The sequence below is a fragment of the Gavia stellata genome, chromosome 1, assembly GCF_030936135.1.
Source record: "Gavia stellata isolate bGavSte3 chromosome 1, bGavSte3.hap2, whole genome shotgun sequence".
In the NCBI taxonomy this organism is placed as follows: domain Eukaryota; kingdom Metazoa; phylum Chordata; class Aves; order Gaviiformes; family Gaviidae; genus Gavia; species Gavia stellata.
In genome coordinates, this window is record NC_082594.1 from 34,511,807 (window position 1) to 34,524,019 (window position 12,213).

Here is a 12,213-nt window from a genome sequence, read left to right on the forward strand (position 1 = left end):
CTACGTTGGGAGGTAATTGAGAGGAATTTGTACCTTCCGTGAATGGAAGGCCATGAACAAAATATTCATCGCCTGATACAACTGCATGTGGGCTGCTCCTCAAACATTTGATTAGACATCACTGCCTTTTCACTGTCTATCTACATATAATTGGTAGATAACCAGCCTACATTTGCCAGGTTAGGTTCCTGCTAAGCTGTTGATTTGAATCTGTTCCCAGAAGTGACCAGCAAGTGTCAGAGCCTGAAGCAGGGAGAGAAGCTGGAGGAGAAGTACAGCGGGGAGAAAACAGAGTTTTTAGCAACAAATTGTCGGATAAGCTCAAGAAATCCTGTGGACCTACATCTTTTAGCACGTGTTACAGTCTAGGTGGCACATTAGAAGCAAAAAGAATATCAGCCTTGCAAATGTCAGTATTGCAATAGCTATTTTTAGATGTTTGGCATCCTGAGGTGCCCATAGCTTTGAATTGGATATAGGGGTTCCCTGACAGCAGAGTTGTCCAACCTTTTGATTTTTGATGAATTCCCTGCTTACTTAAAAAGAAAGTTTCTAGTGAAGCTGTAGGCTCCTAAAGAGAAGATTTACAACTATTGATGCTGCTACAGGCCTGTTTGTTTTTCGTTGCCTCTGCGTCCTGGAGAAGCACCTTGAGGATACTTCAGTGTTTACAAATCACACAGCCGAGTGCCGTAGTCCTGAACAGCACAGTAACAGCAAGGTACCTGCTGACATTTCTATACCAGTTCACATCTGGATGCTCTGCAGTGCCCAAGCTAACCACCAGTACATGGCCTCACCCCTCTAACCCCTGAGCAAACGGTCACGGTCTCTCCTATGGATCCCAAAGTTATCCATGGCAAATCTAACTGCTTTAGTTCATTGGTTCAAATTTCCCTAGAAAGACATTTAAATATGCAGGGAATGTTATTAATAGAAATAAAAGTTCCTCCAACTTCAGGTACTCTGTGAGCTCATTTCAAATATAATCAAGTGTGTGGATTAGCTAAAATTTGATTAAACACCTGCAGTGACAGTTAACAGACTCCTTTGGTGCCTGATGCCTTTTGTGGATCCCTGGATCTCTTTTGCACTACTGTTTACAGAGCCAGGCCTCAAGCAGGTGTAGTTTGCTTGCATTTATAGATAGGTTTTATGACAGTTTATTCCTCGTGGTATAAAACCTTGTCTTGAACTGTCTAGGACTGCTCTGTGCTAGGCACTCTGCATGGGGAACAGGAAGACAGCTCCTGCTCTGGTCCTCGCTTCCTGGTTTGCTTCAAGTTTGACCATTTATCATATGAAATCAGTCCTAGAAATACCACGTATTTCCTTCTCCCGCCTTACTGCATACCTAAAATACCTCTAGGAACCTCTCAAACCCCAAACCTCCTCTAAAATGTTAACAGCACATTCTCAAATACTTTGTCTAGGCTTGAAATATGTTTAAGCAGCAAAGTCTGAGTGGTAAACAGGCAGCGTATTTAGCCCATGATAAATTAACTGGAGCGAAGGCTCATCTTCAAGGCCAATACATTCTGCCTTTCTTCAACAGCATGAGGAGAGTAAGGCAGAACCAAGTTGATTGATACTTTCTGCATGAGACACAGAATCTTCCAAAAGGCCAGTCTGATCATCTGTGGGCTCAGATATCCTTTCCCAATGTCTCTGGTCTCAGCAAGTACAAAATAAGCCCAAGCAACTACGCTTTCAACTTCAGATCCCCAAATCAATGCCGACAGAGAGATAGATTATATGAATACGAGTCTAATTCAGCCATTTAAACACATACAAAACACCGATGACCTCTGTCCGTTGCCTGAAAGAAAAAAGAAGATAGGCATTTTCCTACGCTCTTACTACAAAACCAGGAAACACCTGAAAATAAACCAGACTGCAGCCTTTTGTGACTATGGAAATATTCTGGATGCAAGGCTTCCCTCTAGTGGAAAATCCATGAACTGACAACTTCTCATTAGCACCTGCAGTTCGGACATGGAAAAACAAATGCCACAAGTACATATAATGTTGCTGTTGAAACGGTAAGTGGCAAGTGCATTCACATATGAAAACACGATTATGCTTGAATCTATTGTGTCGCACTGAAAGCTTGACCTCTTCCTACCTGAGGGATTCATTATTTGGGAAGTCTGGAGATGCTAGAGCTGAAGAGATACGAGAAACTGTCCCTTCCACCATAATTGCTAATTATGGACTGAACTTTTGTTATCCATATGAGTATTAGGTACAGGATTTTCCACTAGGGCCTGGGCTTTCGGAACAGGCTTATTCCCTGTAATCAGAAGTTTGTCAGCCTTAGGGTGTGCCTCTCTGCCTGCCCACTTGCAGGAGCGAGAGAAAGAAAGAGGGGGCACTCGTGTGAGATGGCAGTAGTACTGCAGGACCCTACATGAGACTGGATGCTGGGTCAGTTCTCGTGACATTCATGTGGTTAACACAATTATTTGGTCTGTGCAGAGGTAAGCAATAGGGATTTATAAAAGAAACCCACAATAAAACAGCTCCAACCAAAAGGTTTTCAAAGATCCACAAGGAAAGACAGGTAAGTAAACTTTTACTATCATTTATAGGAATCAAAATTAATGCATCAATAGTTTCACATCAAGACTAAGTAAGGCAGTTTGAAGGTTTTGCTAAGATTCATAATGAGCAAATTAAGCCTAACTAATCTATATATATACACACCATAGCAGAATACTTAATGTAATCATATAGGTGCTCTATGAGTGCATAGCTGCAGAACATCAGTTATAGATGGCAGCAAACACACCTAACCTAAGTCCAAGTCAGAATTGTGCCCATGCCTCTCTCTTGTGTACACAGTGAAGTTAGTTATATACTTCAGAAGCACTGCTGCTACTACTGTCTTTTTCAGCTCCCCCTAAAACTGTTTCACAGGCCTCGAGGAAGGGCACAGCCCCAGCTGCAGCAGATCTGGACTGAGATGCCCAGCCATATAGGCTGCCACTAAAAGACATGCAGCATTTTTGACGCCCAGCTAGTCAGTGTGGGTAAGTCACAAGCAACGATGGTTCATGGTTCAGTCTGCTGGCAGCAAATCCCAAGAAGAGGCACATACGCTACCCAGCGACACACTCACATTGCAGTTGAAGATGAGCTGGCCTGTCTCAGATTGCTCCTCCTCCTGCTGCTTCCCCTGCACTAGTTCTCACGATCATCTGATGAATTTTCATTAACCACCAGAAATCAGACCAGTCAAAAATTAAGTGAAATGTTTTGCCAGTTCAGCAAGCTGAATTAGCACATCACTAAACAATGACCTGAACTATGTAATACTGCCAGGCACGTCGAGATAAACAAGGTCCTGCATTCTGCAGGCAGTCTTTTCCTAGACCGTTGCTGCATTTGCATGTTTTCCTTCTGCCTGGACAGCAAATCCCATCTTAAGGTAGCTGCAGGTTGTTAGGGCACACATCATGCCATGCCCACCTGCAACAAAGATAAAACAAAGGTTGTGAGAACGCATCACAAGATTGTGAAGCATTTGGATATGGTATTGATAAAAACAATTGATAAAAAAAGCATAGTGATATATTGATACAAAATGTTTATCTATTAAAGCTGGCCTATATATAAATGTTAATCTGCCAAGGAAAACAATATGATTTCCTTGATCAGTCAAAGGCTTCTTTTTGTTAAAAAAACCAGGGTAAAAATACTCAAGCACATTACAAGACCTGGAATTTGTTTAGGTCTTTAGCAATTCTTCTAGACTTTTCAGGTTTGAATCAGGAACAAGTATTCAAGACTTAGCTATAGCTCTAGTTGTAGATGATCAGCGCTTCACTCCCTGTCTACACTGGTGACTTTTCCTTAGCAGAACCACTGCTACAAACAAAACTTTACCAGTCCTTACCACAAAGACTGTCTGCAATTGCAATACGCCAATATATTAATAGCTTCATTGACACAGGTCTGCTTGTGGGTGGCCATAGAAGCATCTTGAAGCAACTTACTTGGGGCCTGATGAAATTGCTGCCTTACTCTTTATGCATTAATTAAGGCTAGGCCAGAGTTACAGAAGAAAGATCTGTAGCACAAATAGGTCACTCCTTCCACCTCCCTGTGGTCAATGAAATAGGAAATACCCTAGTCTCAGCCTAGGATATTTTCAGCTAGCCTCCTTTGAGAGAGGATAGCCAGTCTCAGATTTGAGATCTGAAAAGATCAGGTATAGGGTACAACTGTGCTGGGGCAAAGGAGAGGTGAAGCCCTTCAACCTCAGAGTCACCCCACAAGCTGACTCAATGTGGATTGTCCACAAATTCTTGATGCAGCAAAGCAGTTATTCTGATGCCAATGGACTGATAAGAAAAGAGATGCTACCTCCTGGGATGCCGCATTTGCTAGAGAAGGAAAGTTTAGGGATGGTAGAGTGGAGCAAGAATGACTATAACTGACTGTCAAAGTGGATTATTTTTGAGATGACAAATCAGGTCAAATTGCACAGAGGGGAAAAAAGCAAGAAAGTGATGAAGAAAGCAAGAATGAAAAAGACAGTACGGAAGACGGTAGAGCTAGGCCAGCTGATATATTTTGAAGTTTAAACATTGAAATGTGAAGCACTGATTGTATGACATGTAAACACTATTAGCACATATCTTACAACACATTTCCTCTGGGACAACTTAACAGGCCTGTTAAGTTTGATGCCTTTTCTAATTGTAGTTACTGGAAAGACAACAAATCTTTTCAGAGTATAGTTTAAAGAAAAACACCTTTCCTTGACATGTTCTTCTCCATTATTTTTGTTACCCTTCCCATACTATGCTACTTGCTCTTTGCAATAGTCTACAGAATTGCCAAGCACCTATTATCCCAAGCAGTTCACATCTGCGATGACAGCCCTAAAGAAAACTCAGCAGCTTATGTCTCCAGCAGTTCTAAGAGAAAACCAAACCACACACTGGGTGACAGAAGACTCGATTTCTATATTTTCAGAACTCTGAGAAGAGTTCCTGCAATTCTTAGGCTAGAAATCAAAACTATCCATTACTTTCTCAAGGAATAAACTGCTGAAAAAATAACCCAGGTATTCTTGCTCAAGTCCAATTTAAAGTGTCAAGCTAAATGGGTATCAGAGGACTGAATTAGCAATGTTATCTACAGTGCCACAGCCTTCTTTTGAAGGCCTGAATTACAGAATCACTAAGGATGGAAAAGACCTGTAAGATCATCAAGTCCAGCCATCAACCAGCAAACACCACCATGCCCACTAAACCATGTCCCACAATGCCTCGTCCACATGTTCCTTGAACACCTCCAGGGATGGGGACTCCACCACCTCCCTGGGCAGCCTGTTCCAATGCTGCACCACTCTCTCACTAAAGACATTTTTCCTAATATCCAGTCTAAACCTCCCCTGGTGCAACTTGAGACCATTTCCTCTTGCCCTGTCACTAGTCACTTCTTGGGAGAAGAGACCAACACCCATCTCACTGCAACCCCCTTTCAGGTAATTGTAGAGAGTGATGAGGTCTCCCCTCAGTCTCCTCTTCTCCAGGCTAAACAACCCCAGCTCCCTCCGCCGCTCCTCACAAGACTTGTGCTCCAGACCCCTCACCAGCTTCGTTGCCCTTCTCTGGACACGCTCCAGCACCTCAATGTCCTTCTTGTAGTGAGGGGCCCAAAACTGAACACAGGATTCGAGGTGCGGCCTCACCAGAGCCGAGTACAGGGGCATGATCACCTCCCTACTCCTGCTGGCCACACTGTTTCTGATACAGGCCAGGATGCTGTTGGCCTTCTTGGCCACCTGGGCACACTGCTGGCTCATATTCAGCCGGCTGTCAATCAACACCCCCAGGTCCTTTTCTGCAGGGGAGCTTTCCAGCCACTCATCCCCAAGCCTGTAGCGCTGCATGGGGTTGTTGTGACCCAAGTGCAGGACCCGGCCCTTGGCCTTGTTGAACCTCATACAATTAGCCTCGGCCCATCGATCAGCCTAATTAAATCTCTAGCAACGTGTCATTACCATAAAAGACAGAAGACCACCATACCACTTGATGTCTTCACCTTATGTGGGCTGATGAAGTGCTTCTAAGGTACTGCTGAGCCAAAACAATCTCATCACAGTCAACTACCTCTCTCTGCTTGAGACATCTTTGAGCAAGTTGTTGCACAGCAAATGGCACATGGTGAATACCTAAGACAGAGCATCTTGACACATTCCTCAGGGTAGTAGGTTACTATATAGAGAGAGATATGTGTCTCTATGTGCTAAATAGTGGGAGTTTTTTAACTACTTACAAAATTCATGTTAAACCAGTGAATGTTGCAACTGAACAGAAAAAACTTAATGAATGTGATGGGCTGAAGTTTGATTCCATAAACACACAAAAATTCCGAATCGAAGGCAAGTGTGTACAAAATAATTTATTACAGCATAACATATGTTGGCAATATTTTACAGTGAGTTTTCCATTCAACAATTTTGAATCTAAACAGATGACACACAAAGGAGAATTTTAATTAGAACAGTTTATTTGTCTTAATAAAATCCCCTCTTCATGAACTTATATTTGCCTTTGAGGGGCTAGTTAATATTACTGAAATTATTTACATTGCAGTGAAATAAAAACAAACCAAGATTGAATGATTCCATTACAGTTTCCAGAAAACGGGTTTTTCTGTACAAGCCACAGTATAGTTATGTTTTGATAGCAGTTCTTATAGAATGTAAAGCTGTCATGTGTAGCCATTTTGTCCAGCAATACTATGCTTTAAATAGGTATATTAGATTCAGACTTCCATTTTGATGTGTTGTATATTTAATAGTTAATGCACCAGAATACAAAGTAAGAAAAATATTAATTACGATTTGTAGTCAGCCTTTTTGTGCTCCCTTAAATAGTTTTCAAATGTAAAACATACTCCTCACATACTATTTGCTTTGCAGCACCTAAAGCAATAGTATTTAGGTATTAGAAGTACTGGAGTATTGGCCATAAGTGGACAACTAAGACTTTTAATGGAGATAATACAGTAAACTTACCAGAGAATTTTTATGACATAAAGAACTGTATTCTCCATTACTGTACCTTCTGCATTTGCCCAAAACTGGAGCAGCTTTTTCAACTTAAGTGTCAACAGGTGAACAGATGGGGAGAAACCAGAAGGAAAAGGAGGAAGGGGAAGATGGAACAAAGGACAAACAACAGTATAAATTCATTATGTTTTCACAGGGAATTGCTTTGGGATACTCAAAAAAGTTAAACTGACCATAAACTTAAGGAAACAATAGCTATAGAACACAAAGTAAATAGAATAGTTTGCAAAAAGCCTTATTTGCGGGGGGGGGGGGGGGGGGAGGAGGGGAGTTGGGGGTTTTTTGGTTTTTTTTTCGTTTTTTTTTTTCTGTTGAACACAAACCTAATCTTCATCTCCATCAACACTGGTTCCATATAAGACAGACATCTGACAAAAACATGCAAACCCCCAATGCTTTCATTGTCACTGTGCTTCAAAAGAAACCAAACTGACCAAAGAAAAATAAAATTAAAAAAACAACCCACCAAACCCAGAAAAACACCCTAAAGAACAGTAAAAGACAAAGAGGGCAATTCAAGTAGCACTTCAGTCTTAATCTGCTAAAAACGCTCAAATGATAATTTATTAACAAGATATGATCACATTTATCTGTATATGTAATGACACTTACGTGAAAGCAGTCTTTAACATCCATATTTTTTGTGAGGGAGGGCTGATGGATTATTAAAAGACTTAAAACTGTACAAGTATAAACATGAAAAATGCTGATTAAGGATAATGTTTACATAAATATTGGCAGTTTTTGTTGGGAGAAAAAATAGCTAATAGCATACTCCACTTCATTTAACTATCCCAATATTTTGTTTTATACCTGTTAAAGATATTAAAATACAACCTGGAAAAGTAACCCTGATCTGTATCCAGCCAGCATGTAATGAGAGTCAGAGTTTTGTATACACATGTGCATGTAGGTATACATGCACACAGGCTTGCACACACTACTTTAAATTTCATTGGACAACAAATCATGGTTAATGGCTGTATGATTCACAGATGCAATGCTGCTATCGTCCTCGTTTGTGGCAGGCATAAAGGCAGACGTAAAAGGAAACAGTTTATGACATGCTGCTTGATATTCTTCACATTGAGTGTGACAGCTCCCAAAACTGCCATCAAGCAGTGCCTCAAAAACCTTTGTTAATGTCTAAAGAAACAAAAGTAACAGTTAATAGATGTGATTTACAATTGTTTTATTACTAAAAAGATATACTGTTAAACAACACTAATCTAAGCAAACACATTCTCTGTTGGTATTCAGATATCTTTAGTTAATTAGGGATAAAAATTTGAAACCTTGTTCTTCTAAATAATATTAATTTATGATGATATATGAAGTATGTACATTATCCTGCAGTTAAGTATACATTATTTAAGACCCCACGCATTTTTGGCTTTAAATAGTTTATCTTTTACCTTCACATTTTTGTCTCTCATGTTTTTATCCAATCTAGTAGCAATAGCAATTGCTTTTTCTTGTCTTGATTTGTCCAGGAAATACATCATCTTCGCACCTTATCACAAGAAAGAACACAACATTTAGATAACAGTGTTCCTAAATGCAGTACCACATACACAGACACACAGAATCTGAAAACTTATAAATCAATGTGAATTAGGACTTCTTACAAGTTTTAATAAACCATATTCTCCTCCCTTATAACTTAAAACTAATGAAACTAAAGCTATTTTGAAATTTATTAAAAGCATAAGGATTGAGTAACACAAGAGATCCGCTTCTGCAAAAGTGAAATGCCTCACTTTACTGAAGACCTGTCAGTCAAGAAATACACATAAAGAGTACATCGATGACTAAGCCCTTCAAATCAGCAGGCTAAATGAAACCCATCCTACAAATGTGGAAGTGAGTAAGACATTTTCTCAGAGATACTCTAAATTCTTTTGAAAAGTACTGGAGGTAAGTGAACAATACAGCTACTAAACAACTGTGGAACACAGTCCAGAAGAAACTCAGACCAGTATATGTCTGTATGGCAAGAAGTAAGGCCAAGCTGGACTGCTGGAGCTGAGTGAAATAGCTTAGGTACAAGGAAAGTATAATGCAAGTCTGGTGCTTTGTCTGGACTAGACGACATTGGTGAGAAGTAAGACACTGCATTAATGTAACTATCCAGCTTCTTGGACCACAAACAGTTTATCAAAACTGGTCTGGGCATCTACAAAATACTGTGTTGCTCCTCATATCCTAGCTGCCTTAATTTAAAATCTCATCTTAAATGAACATGTAGGCATTTCATATACTTTCCTTTTCCCAAATACAAAGTCCAGGCACACCTCACTACATAATCTACTACAAAGAACAAAAAGCTTAAAGAAACATTTTCCTGAAAAAGTTAGAAATCCACCTTCTGAGTGTAATTGTCTCCTCTTGCTCATTTCCCTAATTATTAAATTTGTTTTCCTAATTAGAGAAAGTTTCCAAGTTCTTACTGCTTTTTGTATCCAGAACATTTCAGAGAATAGATTGCTAGACTGAATAGATTTGGGTTTGAGTTATCACTGTCAAAAAATTTATTAAACTTAACCTAGTTACATTTGTTTGAAGTCAGAGAGGCTATATGCTATGGAAATTGAGAGCAATAAAAATTCTGCTTATGTTTTTTTTACTAGTAATCATTTTAAGCTAAGAAAACACTCATTTGTACTCTCAGATTGAAGGTTTAGGTCTTTCAGACCTTTACATTTTCAAACTTGATTCAAGATGACAGTTTAAGAAGCTACAAATTGTACAGTGGGTAAGTCAATTGCTTCACACTTTTTCAGCATAAACAGAAGACTGACATGTAAATGAAGACCTAAAGCTACCAAGGACATGTCTATGGTTAGTTCACTGCTGATTTCACTTCAAAATCTTAATCCCACATTTGTTCCCACTGCCTGTAAATTGATATACTGTTGGATCACAGTGATTGACCCTAAGGAGCTTCTACACAGTTAAGCCCCTCACCTCCACTGAATGTGACTAGACTTATATCTTCAAAGGGGTCCCTGACATCCCTCTAACATGGGTGCCACCCCTGCCAGTTATCTAGCTTGAGTTCTTCTCAAAGGCTCTAACGATGTAGATAGTCTGAAGCCAAACTCGGAAGCATGACAGTCTTAGCCTGTACAATTACTATGACAAAGTGACTGTCCTGTTTTCCATTATAATGGAGGACCAGAAAGTAGAACCTGGAAAACATCCAGTTAGATGCCTAACAATGACAAGAGTGGAAGAACACATCTTTAAGAATCAGGAGCAATTGCCTGCTGAGGTATCTGTACTTGACTTCGCAAATCTTGGGCCTGCTCACGGGAAAGGGGTGCAAGTATTTCTCTGAAGAGGCTGTCCTGAAACAGGTATCTTTTAATGGCCTTTAAGTTTGGGGTAAGTTACCTAACCTTCCGTTAAGAGAGATGAACAATCTTCTCAAAATAACTTTCTCCAGTCATTCTGGACAGACCCTGGATAACTTTTACAAACTAGGTGAGATTAGGACTGTTCTAAGTACTTTTAGGTGCCTGGTAAATATACACTTATTTTTGCTTCTGAACTGCTGGAGAGGTGTTTTGATTCCTCCTCTACTACCTTCTCAGGTAACATCAATTTTTAACCCAAAATTTTCTGTACTCAGTAGACATGATACATTTCACTTTCAACTTCCTTTGACTTAACTCCAGCAGCTACACGTAGATCTTCTATACAAATAGTACGAGTGTCATATTTCAAGATTTCCATTGTTGACCATGAAGCAGAAAAGCAAAAGTAGCGTAACAAGTTTCTCATTATATTTTTATTGATGCCATTGCTACATGACAAAGCTATGAGCAGGAACAGAGATATTCCAGCTGATAAGAAAACAGGGAAAAGCACTGCTTCTAATAGAAAATATAAAACAAAAAATCCTCTAAGAATTTCAAAACTAGAAGCTGCAACAGGAGGGATGACAGTGCTTCCATACTTGAATATCTCTGGTGGTTTGATCACACTTTTTGGAGGTAAGAAGCAGGTTCCTTACACATCTAATAAAAAAATGAATGAGTTTTTTTTAACATGGTAAAAGTAGGCAGAAAAACCACAATGTAAACGTAAATTGCTGGCTCACTGGAATTTATGTATGAATTATGGACTGCAGATAAAGACTCTGGATTTAAATCACTTGAAAAGGAGATTATTTAAGAGCATTAAGAAGTTAAACAAACCTGACAGTTGGTGCTGAATGGAGGTAGCATTGTGTTTGAGAAATTCTTCATTAAAACTTTCCAAGTTTTTATTAACAAAGATTTTCTGCATTTCTTGAGTTAGGACCTTGCTCACAATTTCTGGGAGGTTACTATGGTCAGATACTAGAAGGGGGAAGGTGAAAGGAAGAGAAGCAAAAAAAGCCATTTAAACAACTGTGAAAAACAGTGTGAAACCATAAACATCACTGCTAAAATTCCCGTTTTTAAGATTTGGGTACAGAAACAAACCCAAGTTTCCATTCCAAACAGGTCAACACAAGCATTACAGATGCATTTATAGATGAAACATTCATAACGGGCACTATGTCATGTAAACTTTCTGCTGCAAGTTCACAATGCGTACTTCGCTTCAGTCAGAATCTTTCTCCCATATCTGCCACTTATTTTCTTAAAACTTAGATTTTTCAAGGATCTTTGGAACACCTAGTCCTCTGTGAAATCTAGCCAAAATGAGTTATTGGGTCCACCTGGTGGATTAATGGAGGAAGGAGTAGAATTAATACACACACAGTATCCTGCATAGCACAACCGGTGTCTTCTTGGGTATTACCATGGAAAACATACTATTTCTTTTTATTCATATCAGTTTGTGTTTCAAGAGTATTTATACGTTACAAAATATGTAGTTATGTCCTTGTACAATATGTATAAAGATACAGGAAGTTATATGTACTTCCTACACACATACCAGCTTTAGAGAATTTAATCAAGCACTCATGTAGCCATGGGTTATTACTGTTGATAGCAAAAGCTCTTTTGACAGACTGTAACATTAACAGAAACTTTCCTGTGGGAGTGAGAAAAAAAACATAGCAAGATTAAAAAAATACAGAACTTTTTCTCTTTATATCAACTACTGTTTTCGTCAGTAAATCTAGT

At 39.4% G+C, this 12,213-nt stretch overlaps 1 protein-coding gene across 1 annotated transcript in view; it reads right to left on the minus strand.

Moving 5' to 3' along the window:
• Positions 1-7,373: 7,373 nt before the first annotated feature.
• The window catches only part of NAA16 (N-alpha-acetyltransferase 16, NatA auxiliary subunit), a 59,200-nt gene continuing 54,360 nt past the window's right edge, over positions 7,374-12,213 (minus strand). The window contains exons 16-19 of the mRNA XM_009812694.2: positions 12,023-12,121; positions 11,293-11,436; positions 8,506-8,603; positions 7,374-8,236 (exon numbers count right to left, since the gene is read on the minus strand). Coding sequence (XP_009810996.2) covers positions 8,036-8,236; positions 8,506-8,603; positions 11,293-11,436; positions 12,023-12,121 — 542 coding nt within the window. The 3' untranslated portion in view covers positions 7,374-8,035. The remainder of the gene's footprint in view (positions 8,237-8,505; positions 8,604-11,292; positions 11,437-12,022; positions 12,122-12,213) is intronic.